The sequence below is a fragment of the Equus caballus genome, chromosome 11 (genome assembly GCF_041296265.1).
Source record: "Equus caballus isolate H_3958 breed thoroughbred chromosome 11, TB-T2T, whole genome shotgun sequence".
Lineage (NCBI taxonomy): Eukaryota > Metazoa > Chordata > Mammalia > Perissodactyla > Equidae > Equus > Equus caballus.
In genome coordinates this window covers 44,140,480-44,158,136 of record NC_091694.1, presented here as the reverse complement: position 1 = coordinate 44,158,136, position 17,657 = coordinate 44,140,480, and the positions used below count along the sequence as shown (strand labels likewise).

General features: G+C 40.6%; 1 protein-coding gene and 1 long non-coding RNA gene across 2 annotated transcripts in view; one reads left to right on the top strand and one right to left on the bottom strand.

Moving 5' to 3' along the window:
- Positions 1-1,537: 1,537 nt before the first annotated feature.
- On the top strand, positions 1,538-16,030 carry TMIGD1 (transmembrane and immunoglobulin domain containing 1). The gene is made up of 7 exons (XM_023653174.2): positions 1,538-1,565; positions 2,571-2,675; positions 4,542-4,820; positions 8,519-8,797; positions 13,799-13,902; positions 14,890-14,930; positions 15,467-16,030. Exons 2-7 carry the CDS (start codon positions 2,594-2,596, stop codon positions 15,468-15,470), a joined length of 789 nt encoding a protein of 262 aa, XP_023508942.2. The 5' UTR covers positions 1,538-1,565; positions 2,571-2,593; the 3' UTR covers positions 15,471-16,030.
- LOC138916293 (uncharacterized) overlaps positions 15,384-17,657 on the bottom strand; it is an 18,179-nt gene continuing 15,905 nt past the window's right edge. The window contains exon 3 of the long non-coding RNA XR_011423394.1: positions 15,384-16,642. This is a non-coding gene — a long non-coding RNA (uncharacterized lncRNA). The remainder of the gene's footprint in view (positions 16,643-17,657) is intronic.

Here is a 17,657-nt window from a genome sequence, read left to right as displayed (position 1 = left end):
TCAGGGCTGGCCCCATGGTATAGAGGTTCTGCACATCCCACTTCAGCAGCCGGGGTTCATGTGTTCAGATCCCAGGTGCAGACCTACACCACTCATCAGCCACACTGTGGCGGTGACCAACATATAAAGTGGAGGAAGATTGGCACAGCTGTTAGCTCAGGGCTAATCTTCCTCAAGAAAAAAAGAGGAAGATTGGCAACAGATGTTAGCTCAGGGTTAATCTTCCTCAGCAAAAATAAATTAATTAATTAAAAAAAAAATGTTATCCTTGGGGCCAGCCCAGTGGCGCAGCAGTTAAGTTTGCACATTCTGCTTCAATGGCCCGGGGTTCGCCAGTTCGGATCCCGGATGCAGACATGGCACTGTATGTCAATCCATGCTGTGGTAGGTGTCCCACATATAAACTAGAGGAAGATGGGCACGGATGTTAGCTCAGGGCCAGTCTTCCTCAGCAAAAAGAGGAGGATTGGTGGCAGATATTAGCTCAGGGCTAATCTGCCTCAAAAAAAAAAAAAAATGTTATCCTCAATTGCTAATTCTTGAATGCAAGGATTCCCCCATCAGGTGAGAACCTCAAAGGGATAAAACTTGCTTCTGCCATGCCTGGCTGGTACAGTTTACACGCTGCGCTCGGGTTACCAGTAGTAAGTAATACTTTTCCAGCATTGTTTAAGTTGAGTGGAATCTTCCAAAGTTTTGGATGCATTGAAAATCAAACCTGTCCTCAGACTTGCCCCATCACAATTCTTGGGCTGTTAGATCATCAAATCACAAGTATCTAACGTGAGCATACAATGTTCAGTGAGACGTGCTACAAACTTTCTAAAAGGTCGGCTTTCTTGGAACAATTACATCCCTGTTAGTAATATCTGGCCCCACCTAGTGACTTAGGTACACATAAAAACTTAGATCTTAAGAAGATGTCTCTCCCAATTACTGTGTTCTCTAAGAATCCATAAGGAGAAACAGACTTTGAACCCAATTTATCTTATTTACCTGACCCTACTGTCATAAACTGTTCAATTTCAAGTACTATAAAGATGGTAACAGGGAAAGGATTCAGGGTTCCCAGACGGAGGAACAATTGGCCAAGGAAGTCAGCTTTTCAGAGCTCAGCAGGTAAGCGGCAAGACGTAGTCTTGTCTAGAAAGACAGTCATGGAAATTAAAAACAAGTCAGGTGAGGGAAATGCATTTTGAAAGGTGCTTTCTTGGTGGGTCGGAAGGAAGGGAAGATATGAATCTTCTTCCTTAATAGGGTGGGGGGTAAGGTCTGCCAAGAAGCCCACACTCTCAGTTTTTATTGAGCACCTGCAGTGCAGCGTGTTTGAGAAAACTCTATTAATGACCAAATTCTGAAATCATCATTGTTACAATGCTTGATAGAAGTCTTTTGGGAAAATTTTTTAAATTGCAAAATAACAAATATTAGCACTAATTGCATCTTATTGAAAGATTGATGCAGGCTTGCCAGCCCAAGAGGGTGAGTCTGGCGAAAACAAAACTTGCTCCTGTCAGGACAGGCCTGGGATGGGGAGGAGCAGAGCGGGCCCAAAGAAGTCGTAGGTATGTTCCAGCTCTTAAAGGTTTATATCGTATTAAGGGGACAAAAATCCAAGTTGCTAAGGTCTGTAGCGAGGCCAGGGACTAGAAGGGTTTAATGGCAGCTTCTCAAAGGAAGAGAATATTAATCTAGGCCAGTTGGGGTGGTTAAGATCCTGGCCTTGGGAGTCCTAGGTTCGAATCCTGGCCCTGATAATTATGGTCTTTGGGATCTTGGGCAAATTACATGATCTCTCCAAACCTTGAGAAACAACTTCAAGAGGGTTGTTAGAGGCTTAATTGAGACTGAAATTAATGTATGTAAAGTGTTTAGCGCAGTGTCTGTTGCATAGACAGCATTCCATATGTGTTTCTACTCTATTCGTAGTGGTACCCCTGAAAGGAAATCATAAATACATGTTTTTCCTAGATAGAAATGGAAAATATCTTAGGGAGAGGGATGGCAGCAGCAAAGCACAAAAAGAGAGAAAAAAGGCCTTTATTATTTATTATTTTTAGTCCATACAAGGTCAAGGGAAAGGAGTATCATGAGGTGGCGAGTAGCGGAGGGATGGAAGAAAGCAGAGACTAACATGGTTTAAGACCAGAGGCCATGTTTTGATGGAGTCTTTTTCTAAGGTACAAACCATTTGAATCTATGGGATTTGGAACACTCTCCAAAACTCTCTATTAGCAGAGAGCAACCTTACAAAAATGATGCAGGGGAGGCTTTCAAAACAAGAATTACTTTTTTTAGTAGGGACCATCTGAGAATGAAGCAAGTTTCATTTCTCTTACTGTTCCAATGACATTCTACCAATTTCTCCAGGGAAGACCGGTTTTACCTCAAAGTACCTTGAACTTAATGGTCAGAACAGGACTGTTTAATTAAAAACTAGAAATAGTACCGTTACAGCTGGGGTGACTCATCCGGGACTTTATTTCAAATGCATAATAGACAAGAGGAAGGTTCATAAACTCAGTGTAGACCAAAGTACGGAACCAGCAACGCTCTTTTTCTGCCAGCAGATCAGACTCAAAAGTCATTAAAGATGACCTGGAAGAACAACGGCCTAATGCTAATGTGCAGATTTCTTCTGTTACTGATTTTATTTCTGCCACGTGAGATGACAAGTAAGTGAAAATTCTTTTTGGCCTCTTTTTAAATATTGAAAATTTTAGATTAAAAAATTATCAGTGGGCACTGGGATAATCCAAAATCCAAATTGGGATGTCTACACAGTTGGTAGTACAGGCTTGGAGTACAGGAGTCAGATAACATAATAAAACATTAAATGGAAAAGTATTTCTATGGTTCTGATATTATAAGCCACAGCCAGAATTCTCCTACATTTTAATGCATGTCATTCCTAATCACATCCCAAATGATCTTCTGCTGTTTTACTCGAACATACCACTTACATGAAAATCTTTCCTGCATTTTGTCCCCGCTCCAACCTGGAAGTAGCTTTTATCCCCCTTGATTTAAAAAGTAACACATAGTCATTGTAAAATAAATTTGGAGTAAAAATCTCTCCAAAACCCATCATCCAGAAAAAAACCACTCAACATGTTGACGGATATTTTTCCAGATTTTAAAAAAATCCTAGGCAACAATCTCATTATTTTCACCAGTAATTTATGCTTTTTAAAGGAAAAGTTAATGTGTTTACAGAATAGATTAACGAATGTTATGTAGGGGGTAAATTTGTGGCAGCTGAAGTCATTTTTTAGCTTTTGTTGCCTGCTTCTGAACCAGGAAAGTAAAAACTGAAATTTAGGTATGTTACTACACAATGAACAGATTTCTAAAAATCAGAGATGAAGGGGCTGGCCTGGTGATACAGCAGTTAAATGCACCCGTTCCACTTCAGAGGCCTGGGGTTCGCCAGTTCGGATGCCGGTGCGGACATGACACTGCTTATCAAGCCATGCTGTGGTAGGCGTCCCACATATAAAGTAGAGGAAGATGGGCACGGATGTTAGCTCAGGGCCAGTCTTCCTCAGCAAAAAGAGGAGGATTGGCAGTAGATGTTAGCCCAGGGCTAATCTTCCTCAAAAGAAAAAAAAAAATCAGAGATGAAAATAAACTGCTATATATCCTGATCATCCACCCCACAGCATCTTGTCTACCCCACAAACCACAGCTGTTTAAACATCTTTTTATTTTACAACACTGCCAAAACAATATTAAAACATTAGAAATGCAAGACCAAATTCAGCCATAATCCTATTGTCTAGTCAGAAATGCTTTCAGATCAGCTTTTGCCCATATGCATATTCAATTTCGATATACTTAGAGTAATAAGTAGAGACATAATTTACATTCTGCCTGTGTGAATAGGGAAGTGACTAATGTTATGTCTTAAATTTTTTCCATTTTGCTATAGTCCTTTTTCCATTATGTTTCCCCACTCCTGCCCCTTACTGTGCTACTTCCAACACTCTGAAGTAAACAATTTAAGTTTAGTAAGTATTTTCTCACATTTTTTCCTATTTTTGTCAACCGTATTCAATACATATAGATAGGATTTTTCCCAAGACTTTCCCTCATACATATGTGTGTATGTGTGTGTGTAGACATATAAATGCGGTAATTCTGTACATATTGGTTTCTAACCCAGTGGTTCTCAAACTTCACTGCAGCACATTAGAATCACTTGGGGGTCTTTTTAAAAACTGAACGCCCAGGTTGCACTGATGTCAATTAATCACAATGTCTGGGGGTGGGAGCCTGGCATCAGCACGTTTTTAAAGATCCCCAGGTGATTACAGTGTGCAGCAATATTTGGTAACTATCATTTTAACCTTTTCCTTTTTGTAGTTAATATTACATTATGGATCTTTTTCCTTGTAAAATCATACAGATCAATATGACTATTCTTAATTGTTGTAGAGTACTTCATTGTACTGATATAACATAATTTATTAAACCTATCCTCTGTCGATGGCCATTTAGATTGTTCGCTCTATCATAATAGTTTCTTCCCACACTCCCAGGTTCTATTTTAACCGTGAATGGTAAAACTGAGAACTATGTTCTGGACACTCAGATTGGCTTCCAAGAATCGCTGAGATGTGCTGTTCAAAACCACACCAATGAGGAAGAACTTCTCTGGTACCGAGAGGCGGGCACAGTGGATTTGAAATCTGGAAACAAAATCAACTCCAGCTCTGTCTGTGTCTCTTCCATCAGTGAGGATGACAACGGAGTGACCTTCACCTGCAAGCTGCAGAGGAATCAGTCGGTGTCCATCTCAGTGGTGCTGAACGTCATTTGTGAGTGAGGGGGAAACTCTGAGTCAGACTGTGTTGTCTACGCTACATTAAGTGGTAGCTGAAATCTGGGTCTAGAGAGTATGTGCATTTTAACGTTGGCTTGATATTGCCAAATTGCCCTGTTTATGCTCCCACAACAATGCACGAGGGTGCCTATTTCCCCACACCCTCATAAGCACTGAATATCCTCAAACTCTAAGAATTTTCCAGACTGATTTGAAATTTTACTTTCATTTTCTAAATTAAGAACGAGATGCTCCCCTTTCATTAATGTATTGGCTGTTCATGCTTCTTTTCTGTGAAATGCCTGCTCATGTCCTTTACCCATTTTTCCATCGGGTTACATTCCTTTTTCTTATTGATTTGTATAAGGGCTTTGTATATTAAGGAAAATAGCCTTTTGTCATTTTGGATTTAAGTATTTCTTCTACTTATTTTTGACATTCTTAAATAGTTTTTTGGCCGTATTTCAATACGTTGAATACATGTTTATGTATCTAAAATTACCAATCTTTTCCTTTGCGGTTTCTAGCTTTTGTGTTCTACTTAGAAAGACACTCATTGGGAATCTTTTAACATCACCTTAATATCCAAAAAGGGACACTTTTTGATAGTTGGGTTCCAGGTATTGGTAAACCATTGGTGGAACTCTGTGGGTTTAGGGGGCCTTCAAATGAGTCTGTGTCGGTGATCATGTAGGTGGTTTGGGTGGAAGGCTGGTTCTCCACGAGGGAGGTATGGATGGTGTGGCGAGGGGCGCTGTGGCAGAGGGTGATGCGCTGTGATTTGGTAGAAGGAGCTCTGGACTAGGAACCTAGTCATAAAAAGTCAAGGCCATTTGACCCCAGTGAGCTCAGCAAACTTTTCTGTGAAAAACTGATGCCACAGTTCCTGAGATAAAAGTAGGTAATGCTGAGGAATACAGCTCTGAAAAATACTGGCGTCCAGCAGCTTGAGTTTCCGCAATGAATCATTCACATGTTCCTGGGCAAAGGAGATTTGTTTTTTATTTCCTACGAATTGATAAAATGTGATTTTTAGCAAGCTACCTCTTGGCTACTTTGATATAATCCAAGACCATTGGGGAACTTGGAGGTCTTGTAATCCTTATAAAATGACAGGTGAGGAAACTGAGGGCCAGACTGAGGGCCCGAATTGTCACAGCTGGAGCTGAGAACAGAATACAAGTTCCCAGGCTCTAATCTAGTGCTCTTTCTTCCTGTTGTACCTTCTTAAGGGAGACATGGCAGAAATGCTGACAGTATCGTTTGGTGGCTTAAAGAAATGATTTTCAGTTTTCTGGACTGAATTCACTTTTATTTTTTTTTTTTTATTTATTTATTTTTTTTTTAAAGATTTTATTTTTTCCTTTTTCTCCCCAAAGCCCCCCGGTACATAGTTGTGTATTCTTTGTTGTGGGTTCTTCTAGTTGTGGCATGTGGGACGCTGCCTCAGCGTGGTCTGATGAGCAGTGCCATGTCCGCGCCCAGGATTCGAACCAACGAAACACTGGGCCGCCTGCAGCAGAGCGCGCGAACTTAACCACTCGGCCACGGGGCCAGCCCCTGAATTCACTTTTAAAGCATCTTTATAACAACCTCCTAAATATTGTTGTTGCTAAGCACATATATAAGAAGACCAGTTGGCCAGTGATTCATGGTGACAGTAACTGACAAACTCATCAATCAATAAGTCAAAATGAGCTCATAGAAAGTGACAAGAATATCATGTACAATCCTAAGGAAGTATTATTATTGTTATAAATAGCAGATCAAGGATTAAATGTAAGCTTGATAATACACTATTTGGAGGAGGGTGTGCAGAAACAGGTTCCCTCATATATTATTGCTGAAAGTATAAATTGAGACTTTTTTTGCAGTATCGATCAAAATTTAAAGTGTACCTGACCCAGGAACCAGCATTTCTACTTCTAGATGTTAATCCTGGAGAAACACATGCACATGTGCATAACGAGACAAATACAGGGATGTTTATTGTGGCATTGTTTACCATTTTAAAATTGAAAATAACCTAAGGCCCACTAAAATAAAATGATTAAAGAGTCATGTATTATACTGTAGCACTCTCAAAGCGATGAGCTAGATCTCTGTGATTCAACGTGGATATATCTCAAAAACACGCAAGTCATTGAGAGAATGAAGTGTTTTATGTAAACCCCTTCTCGGCCTCCTAAAACAATGCAATTTATTTCCTATGGGACATTAAATGGATAGAAAACTATTCTTTTTAAAAAAAGATCTGCAAGGATTTATATCAAACTCATAGCAATAGGTATCTCTGGTGAGTCAAGAAGGGAGCAGGAGCGAGTCAAGGAAGACCTTAACTTTATCTGAAATGTACTAATTTTTTTAAAAGGAATACTCATGTATGGCTGATGTGCTTAAAAATTCACTTTAAATAGTTAAATAAAAAGAAACGACTATTAGGACCTGTTCACAAGTGAAACTTGTATATTCAGGAATTGTGTTCCCTATTCTAGCAGCTTCCTACATATCTGAATATCATATAACATCCTTGTTAGATATGGATACAGAACTCAAACTCATTCCAAAGAGCAACAAAATGTCATTCTTCTGAGAGAGCTATTAATAGCACAGCCTACTCAGGGTCTAATTATTCAGCGTGCAGATTACACATGCTTCTTTTTTCCTCTTTCCCCTGCTCTACCTCTTTCCTACCGCCCACTTTTCAAGTATTTTATTACTCTTTTGCACCTTGGCTGGAAAATGCAAGGGACATGGAGAAGAGAGGAGAGCCAGCTCAGCCATTTCTCCTCACAGTTGATGGAAAGCCCTGGTTGGGGTGAGGGTCAGAATTATTTGGTGAAGATAAATGTGTTTGACTATCTATGGGTCTACAGCTGCCCTTATGATAGAGGGAGTCAGGAGCTGCTCACACAGACGGATGAGAGGGTCTCAGAAGGTCACACTCACCTTCCATCAATGCCAGAGTTGCCACAGTTGGAACACCTTCTGGGAGGAGGACATTATTTCTAGAGGATCATTGAGGAAATGCAAATATGCATTGGTATATATGTGGCCAGAGCAAAAGTGGTTAAGTAAAATGCAAAAATAGAGGGTGTGAGGAGCCCTCAAAACCACCACTACCACCACGATAATAATAGTAGCTAGCAATGTGGTAAATTCTTTACAGGCATTATCTCATTTAATCTTCACAGCAACTCATGGCGCAGGTGTTATCCCACTTTTTAGATGAGGAAACTGAACAGTTACTTAGCAGTTAAGTAACTTTCTCAAGGTCACAGTAGATAAGTAGTGCAGATGGAATCAAGACTATCTGCACCACCTGACTTCTTCATATTACGCTGTTTTATCCGACACTGTATTAACTCTCAGAGAGCATAGACTCAAGGCTTATATTCTTGGGTAGTGTTACAAATTGTCTACTTGGTACAGATTCGTTATTAGATATGTTTGTTTCATGGTCTGTCTTCTCCACCACATTAAAAGTTCTATGAGGTCTGGGACTGGGTGTATGTTATTTACCATTGTACCCCCGGTTCCCACTTAGCCCAGTGCTTGGCATACAGTAGGTATTCAGCAAATTTTTGTCAAATGAATGAATGACCCCACAAGATAGACTGAAGGAAGCTCTTGAACACTGACAGTAAACCACTGCTCATCTGCTAACGAAACCTAAATGCTTGAATCTTGCAGTTCCTCCTCTCCTAAGTGGAGACGACTTCCAAACTGTTGAGGAAGGGAGTAACGCAAATTTGGTTTGCAATGTGAAATCCAACCCCCAGGCTCAAATGATGTGGTACAAAAACAGTAGCATCCTGAATTTAGAGAAAAACCATCACCAAGTCCAACAGACAAGTGAGTCTCTTCAACTGTCGATCACCAACGTCAAGAAATCTGACAATGGAACCTACAACTGTATTGCAAATTCAACTTGGAGAGTGGAGACCAAAGACTTTCACCTCATTGTCAAAGGTAACTCTCTTTTGAAGTCATATCCAGCACAGGGCAAAACTCAGAATAGATGCTCAGTCAATATTTTTTGTGACAACAAATTATGATGACAATTATGATTAGAAGTTAGGATTTTTCTGTGAAGAATTGTCCTCATCCAAAGAGTTTTCCACTAAGAATTCTAGTCTTTCTTTTTAGAGGAATTATGCCCATTCCATATAGGACGCTGCTCTTTGAGGAAAGGTCCTTTTCTAGAATCAAGTGGTAGAAGAAAATTCTGGTTGGCTTTTAGGGAGGAGTATTTCCATCAATTCTCCCGGGCAACAAGATTTGTAGGAGCTGGACGTTCGAGTTCACAGCCTAATGACAAACAGAAGAGAAGTCAGAAACACACAGAGAAAAAAATGTGACTAGATACTGACTAGATGAGAAAATAGATCTCTAAAGTCACTCCTCACTCTGAAATTGCAACCTGTAGGCTAATCGGAAGAGGGAGTGGGGGGAAAAAGTTCTTTCTCTTGGCTTCACGCTTCTCCTACCCAGGTTTAATACCTGTGCAATAATAGGGAACAAATGAAGCTCCAAGTGTTTTTCCCCTCTCATATTTCTCGTTCATACAAAAAGAGAAAGGCGAGATACCTGGTGTAGCAGATGCAGAAAATGCTCATGCACACATTTCCTGGTCTGGGGCCAGTAGGCTTGCAGCAGCCAAACAAGCTGAGGCTTCTATATCTTGTTAGAACATTATTCACATGGTCATTTGCTTCCCTGTGCCCACTCATTGCTTTTCTTGCCAATCCCCAGGAAATCAACTGAACCCTTGCCAGAAGTGTTGGACTGATGTGACCATAGCGCTTCTTATTTTCTCCCCCTCAGGGAGGTCTGGGAAACCAACAGAGCGGCTGGCGGGGAGGAAGAGCTGCTGCAGGTTGAACATCCGTTCTGTGATTACTGGCATGTTCAGTAATTTGTCCTGCAGAGCAGTGACAGTGTGCCCAGTGGCTACTCACTTTAAAAACCAAACCCACAAATAACCCAAGTACTTACCGTATAGAAGCAGTGGAAAGGGCACCATATGGAAGCTTGTGGCTATTCACCCCACCCAGGATCACAAAAGCATGATTAGCGTAGCCTCAGGTTATGCCATTCTAACAGGCTGTAAAGACCACATGGAGAGAGTAGGGAATTATGTCGTCCCTCTTGGTTAAGAAGGAATCATAATTGCTTTGTGTCACATAAAAAACATACAGCTTGTGTGGCAAGCAGCATGCCAGCTTGGCAAATTGGCTTTCAGGAGGGCAGAATCCTATTTCGGGTGGAGCTCTTCCAAACCAACTTGTTTTTCCTATTTATTACTGCTTTATTACTTCCCTGGCTGTTGGCTGCCTTTGCAGCATAAGCATTCTGCTGCTGGTGCTTAGGCTAAATGCCCAGTTTGCCATGAGCCTCTCCCAGCTTCACGGCTCAGTGGGGTAGTTTCTCAATGAGGCCATGCCAAGCTGGAAATGACATCATGGCTCTTTTTTTTTTTTTTTTCAGTTTTACTCATGGCTAAGATTTATTACAGTAATGTAGTAAGGATATATAGCCAGATCATAAAGGAAAAAGAAAAAGACATAGACAGAATCTGGAGGAATCCATGTGTGGACTTCCCACAGTGGTCACAGAGGAAAAGTTTCTATCAGTTTAGAAAATTGTTTACCAGCTAAGTTCCTAGATGTCAGCCAAGGGCAAACCTCGTAAGTAGGTCTTTCTAAGGATAGCAGTCTCTGGCCCACTACGTTAACTCTTTTCTGCACACCATCCACTTATTTTCTTTCATGAAATGTCTGTTTAAATATTTGGCCCTCTTTTTTATAACAGGATTTTTTTTCTCCTTATTGAGTTTGGAGAGTTTTTTATTTATTTTGGATATATGTCCTTTATCAGATACGTGATTTGCAAGTATTATATCCCAGTCTATGGCTTAACTTTTCATTCTCTTAACAGTGTCTTTTGAAGAACAGAAGTTAGTAATTTTGGTGAAGTCTAGTTTAAGAATTTATTCCTTTATGGGTCATGCTTTTAGTGTCAATCTAAGAAATCTTTGCCTAATTCAAGGCCACAAAGATTTTCTCCTATGCTTTCTCCTTTTACGGTTTTAGATTTACTTCTGGGATTCATCTTGAGTCATTTTTGATACGGTATGAGACATAACTAGAAGTTCACTTTTTACATATGAATATCTGATTTTCCAACACCATTTGTTAAAATGTTTATTCTTTCTCCACTGAATTGTCTCTGCACTTTGTCAAACATGATTTGTTTGTATGTATGTGAGTCTATTTCTGGACTTGCTGTTTTCTTTCATTTTCTACTTGGTTATCTTTCCATTAATACCACACTGTCTTAATTACGTCACTTTATAATGTCTTAACATGAGATATCATTAGTTCTCTAACTTTGCTCTCCTTTTTCAAAGTTGTTTTGCATGTTGTGGGACATCCTGGATCTTTTCTTGAGCATAAGATTTTAGCCCGCGATTATTTTAGCACAAGATTATTTTACCCTAATGAATATCAGGAGAAAATACCAGGGCTGGTTACAATTGAGAGAGTAAAATAGGACAAGAGGGGAGATGCAGTTACATTTGCCAAAGTCACTTTCAACAGAAACTTGGAATCCAAAGGGAGCCAATGAGTCAGGCCGTTTATTTCAGCTTGTTTGTGGTGTGACAGCTGTCACATATGGCTTCATTTTATTCAGCTTGGTAAAAAATATTCCGAACTGTGACTGAATTCTGATTTCTTTCCCTAGTTGTCCCAACTTTGCTTCTCTTTCATTTTGACATCTTTCCTCGGTACTGCGGGTAGAGGGGGTCCCCAGTAAGTTGAGGGCCATTTGGTATGTCCCAAGGCTGTTTATTACAGAGCCAGGGCTTACAAGAAGGCCCATTGAGCAGTTTCTCCAGAGGGTTGGTGCAACCCATACCCTCGTGAGAGTAATTTTTGGTAACAGCCAAAAGAGAGCAAGAGTAAAGGATGCTTAATCTACTTACTCTCCAAAATTATCCTGGGCAGGAAATGGACAAATAGTGGAGAAGAAAACAATTAAAAGGTAAGTGGTTAGCGTGCCATACAGTTACAGAGGGATAAACCCTGTTTCCTCATCCTGAGACATATATGGCTTGGGCTTTGAAATTCGATTTATCTAAAGTCTTCTATTGGGGCCAGCCTGGTGGTGCAGAAGTCAAGTTCGCATATTCTGCTCCTGCAGCCCAGGGTTTGCTGGTTTGGATCCCGGGTGCAGACCTACATACTGCTTGGCAAGCCATGCTGTGGTAGGCGTCCCACATTTAAAGTAGAGGACGATGGGCACGGATGTTAGCTCAGGGCCAGTCTTCCTCAGGAAAAAGCGGAGGATTGGCAGCAGATGTTAGCTCAGGGCTAATTTTCCTTGAAAAATAAATAAATAAATAAAATAAAAATAAAAGTAAAGTCTTCTCTTCCCCTCTTCCCTGACTTTCGCCCCTCATATACTATCTCATGACCCTGTGTCTTTTATAACACTTACCGCAATCGGTAGTTTTTATTTGTTTAATGTCTGTCTCTTCCACTAGAATATGAACTTCACAAAGCCGGGAGACCTCCACGTGTGTCCTCTTTTTTACAGGGCTGAGTACAGCGCCTAATACACAGTGGTGGTTCAGTAAAAATTTGTTGACTACACTCAACCCACAAACTCAATTTTACAGTAAATAGCACACTCTTTATTTCCTACAAATTCCTAAACTTTTACCTTAGCCATGATTGGAGCCCCTGCCCGTCCTAGGATGGCATCAGAATCCAGGGGCTTCGACAGGGTCATTTAAATACCTTTGTTGACCTTGAGCAATCTTACTTTTGAAAAAGTTTCATCTCATATCATATCAAACTTATTAAAACAAAGCACATTAAGGATACTTTTTTGCTGTAAAAATTTTGAAATGATTTTTATAACTTGTGCACATTTTGAATTTTATTATACATGTTGTTAATTTGGTTCTTAAAGTTTAAGCATTATTTAACAGTTGGGTATAGTTGACACAAAGTTACATTTTATAGATGTTTAAACATTTATTAACGTTGATTAATTTTGCCACTTTATTTTCATATTTGGGGGCCAATACTTCTTTTGTTCAGTTCTCAGGTATTTTCATAGGCTCTTGGAAGGCTTGCAAGCACAGACACTGTGCCCGTAGTGCCTGATGACCAATATAGCTCTAAGCTTACCTGGTGTTTAGAAAACCAGGGACTGGGCTTTCATTTCCAGGCCCTCATCGCTGTTGCTGACCTCTTCCTAGTCCAAGTTAGACGTAGACTCTCTGTCCTTCCACGCCATTTAGAGAGGTATGAAAATCTTGGCCAACATTGGGCCAAGGCGGGTGCTTAGAGTTCTACTTCCCTAGGGGCTCCCTGCAGCCGCCATCCGTAATGTCTTGTCACCTGTTTGGGGCACTATTGCAGTACAGCTACAAGGTCCCCACTGCTCCTGGGGCCCACAGACCTCTCTCCCCTTGGTCCAGCAGGCTCCTTGCCTTTCCTCTCTTGCTGTTAAAGCCTTCTTTCTTCTCCCTCTCCCCAGGGATGCCTCCTAATTTGGGCTTTTTCAAAAGGCAGGAAAAACTATTGACTTCAGCCTACTTCTGCTTTTCTGCATGGCAAAAATTATGGATGAAGAAAGCAGAAAATGTTCTGACTACCTGTTTTATGGGAATTTTTCATATTACAATAAGTTAACCTTACACAAAGAAATGGATTCAAAACGTGTCTCTGCTATTTACTAGTTCTGTGACTTTGGACAAGTAAACGAACCCCTCAAAGCCCCTGGTTCCTCGCCTGTAAAATGAGGATAATACACCACCTTTTGGGATTGTTGGGAGGGTTTAATTAAGAGAATGATAGACGTGAAGTGCAAGGCATCGTGGCTGGGACATATCAGAAGTACCTAAATTACAAGCATATAAATGTTAGTCCTCGTTCCCTGTGTTTGCATTTCCAACAGATAAAGCTGTGGTTGTACCAAAAGAACCCATTATTGCTGCCTGTGTTGTGATCTTTCTGACACTGTGCTTTGGATTGATTGCTAGAAGAAAAAGAATAATAAAGGTATCTGAGTATTCTAAGCTATTTAGGTAAAAAGTCGTCTAAATAATGGCAGAGAACTGGCTATCTAAGTGACTACAGCAGTAGGAACCACACTTGGACAGTCTGGTCTCTCTACCATGACATCTCAAATGGAAGTTGCTCAAAGGAATAAAATTTGTACATATATTATGAATACAGCTTTACAAAGACTAGAAGTGCATATGGACAAGACCTGCATGAAAATAGCTGTGGTGTCAGGGGTAGCGGATTTGGGGCTGCTTTTTCTTCCTTTCAAATTTCCCTTTATTGTTGCTATGGTGCCTTTGGTACAATAAGTAAATATAGAGAGGAACATCTGCTCTGGATTCAGAGACCTGCATGAAAAAGATGGCACTTGCTGCCCACTTCTTAAGTATGGCCATGAGCCCCAGCTGCCCTGGGCTGGAGTTTGAACTGTTGAATGCTTAACCTTGTTGGTTAGCATGATGCAGAGTATGTGGGTGCATAGGTTAATGCTATGCATTTGACTCCAGTGCCAGAGGGAGGCAAATAAGGCAGAAAGCCTCTAAGGAAAGGCCAGTGTGGCCTAGGCTGAGTTCATTATCCAGCCAGAGGCATTGTCCTCGAAACATATGGTAATTGGGCGTTATTTAGGGCAACAATGTCTCCCAGGGAGAAATTCACCCACCCCTTGTCCCAATATAAAGCAGATTTTCCCTACAAAAAAAGAAACACTCAACTATCCAAGAATCTTAGAAGCATTTTAAGAGTTACATCTTCTTCAAGTTCAATAAAAATAATTAATGTGGCCAAAGAAATAAGACCTGGATCAGTGCAGAGGTGGCTATATTTCCAGCCACCTCTGTATCGGTGTGTATTTTTCTAGGTAGGAGATTAACAGACATTTGGGTTTCCTGTCCCTTGAGCCATCTTGATACATTCAAAATGTTTACCCATGGGCCTTAGAAAAGCAGGCAAACTCACTGCCCTTGTTGTATTTGCTTTTAGCTCTGCATAACGGATAAAGATTCTCAGGGAGAAACAGCTCTGTAAGTACTTTGGTCTGGGGCCATGATTTCCCCTAAGCAGATGGGTAGCAGTGATGTGCATTATAAAGCCTATCCCGAGCAAACTCTTCCTGAGATGGAAGGCGCTGGAAGGTGGAGGGGTTCAGCGGCGAATGGAGAGTAGAAGAGAATCTGCCTCCACTTTAGAGGCAGACTGGTGAGGCTAGGTTAGAAGGTTTTCTAGAAGTGAGGATACCTTTGGTCTACTCTCTCTTTAAACACTTTTGGGCTAATGTTTATGCAACTGCATTTTATTGCCACACAATGTAAATAATTGAGAGGGCCTACCCTGGGGGAAGCCATGGCTGCATTTTCTTCCCAAGATCTGAAGCCACATCCCTCATCTTAAGTACTGCCTTCTTTTAGGAGCTTCCTTTAGTCTGTTGGCTCCAGCATACATGAAGTGGGCAGTGGGTAAAAAGAACGAAGACATTCTTTCCAAGAGTATGAATTTTGTTTAGAATTTTTTTTCTTATTGCTATGATCATCATTATAATTAATTTCTTGAATCATTTCAGATGAGAAAGCTGAGATGCCATCTAATGCAGCAAGAGTTTTGGATCAGGACTTCCTTGATTTATGTAGTCCCATCTGTATTTATTGCTATTATTAAATTCACTCCTGTCAAATTGTCAGAGGTTATGAAGAAGTGTTTCATTAAGCACTTAACAGTAGTTGTTATGACTAATTTGATATACTTGTGGAACATTTTTATGGAGAATGCTGTTAACAATGAAAAGTAAGATTTTGTGAAGTTTTTTCCTTGAAGGGTATGTTAATTAATTGAGATATGTTCCGAAAAAAATGTTGGTAACCATTTAGTGTGTGTTTGTCTAGGTAGGAAATTAACAGACATTTGGTTTTGCCAAATCAGTGCAATTACCAAACAACAACAACAAAACAAAACTGGGAGGGGCAACATGGAGTGACCGGTTTTTAAAGTTGCCAAGGAAGCATGTAAAAAATATCAATTATCATCTACCTTCACTGTCATTTCACAAAAGAAACATTTTAGGACCAAAAAAAGGATATAATCTCAGAATATAAAACACTCCTTTAAATGGAATAAATTTAGTATTATGAAAAACTAAGCATATGTCCGTATTTTTCTTATCTCATCATGGTTGACACGGTCACAAACTTTGTGAGCTTTATGTGGTGAGGAAGATGAGAACAGCAGGGGACAGGGGCTGGCCAGCATATTCGTTTACAAGTACCCTTTACTCATTTTGCATAGTCATTGCATACCCTTAGCTCTATTAATTATGAGTCAGCCTGTGCTCTGCTCACATATCTCAATTTTAAATTGCAGCTCTCTTATCATTTATCATTGACTTTCCCCACTTCGATCCTTTCTTCACTTTTCTACCCCATAAGAATCTCTGCTTCGCTTTCCCACACAACCGGGGTGAGTTAGGGGGAGAGGCAGCCCCGGCCAGAACCACCTTTGATGTCTCTGCTGTGCTTCCCCTCTGTCTTAGAAAAAACATTATTTTTGGTCTAATATTGCAGTAGCTGAATGTGCCACAGCCAGAGAGAGATCTGCTGTCAGACAGGTGGTGAAAAGCCCTTTACTGACATCGAAGCAAAAAGAAGAAATGAGCAGAATGCATGACTTCTCAACAGTCTTCTTTCTAAGAGGAACAGACACATCCTCCTGTTAGGCTTCTCTTTGCTTCCTTGGAAACTTCAGCCTGGAATGGAGAGAGAGAGAGAGAGCGGTCAAGACTGTGGTTTGCAGATTTCTCTGTTTCCTTGGAGACCCCAGGAGGTTTTTGTGGGGAAGCCTTCAGATCATGTTCCTCATTCAGGATTTCTCAGAGTAGGACTTGGAAGCCTTGTGAAAATGCTATAAGGATAAGGTAGGAGGATTGTGGAAATCTGAAAGTTTAGACAATTAAGTAGAAGCCTGGAGACTATTTTAAAAAAACCTGAAAAACAAAACCAGACCTCAGGTAATGGTGGGTTGGGATAGTTTAAAGTGGAAGAGGAGGGCCGGCCCAGTGGCACGCGGTTAAGTGCGCACATTCCACTTCGGCGGCCCGGGGTTTGTCGGCTCAGATCCCCGGTGCGGACATGGCACCGCTTGGCAAGCCATGCTGTGGTAGGCGTCCCACATATAAAATAGAGGAAGATGGGCACGGATGTTAGCTCAGGGCCAGTCTTCCTCAGCAAAAAGAGGAGGATTGGCAGCAGATGTTAGCTCAGGGCTAATCTTCCTCAAATAAATAAATAAATAAAGTGAAAGAGGAAACAGAAAAATTTATATATTTAATTGGACTTGGAATCAGGAGACCCAAATATCAGTTTTGGCTGCGTTACCTTGGGCAAATCCTTTTCCCTCTCTTGGGCCTTTAAGAAATGAGGAGGTTGGATTAGGAGGAGGATTAGGATTAATTTTCATGTCATCTTGAAAATTCTGTGATTCTCAAAAGATTCCCACATAGTTTAATTAATTGCTGGAAGGAGCTGGCAAGAAAGATTGAAAATGTAATACCTTTGCCCCACCTAGTAGAATTATGAATCAGCTTTGGTCTAGGGCATATAACAATCCTTGAGAATGACAGGTCATCAGTAGAGAGTTTCTTCACCCTTATAAAATACAATGACCTTGTATGTCAGCACAGACAAGGAACATAAACTAGTTTTAACAGAGCACAGCAATACGATAAATGGTCATTGCATTTCATTTTGCCTTACAGTTTTGAG

What these genes read in the sequence shown, in the direction of transcription:
- TMIGD1 (XM_023653174.2), top strand. Translation starts at nt 2,594, where the DNA reads ATGACCTGGAAGAACAACGGCCTAATGCTAATGTGCAGATTTCTTCTG. An exon ending in TCTGCCACGTGAGATGACAA is followed by an intron (nt 2,676 to 4,541) that starts GTAAGTGAAAAT and finishes CCACACTCCCAG; the next exon opens with GTTCTATTTTAACCGTGAAT. An exon ending in AGTGGTGCTGAACGTCATTT is followed by an intron (nt 4,821 to 8,518) that starts GTGAGTGAGGGG and finishes TGAATCTTGCAG; the next exon opens with TTCCTCCTCTCCTAAGTGGA.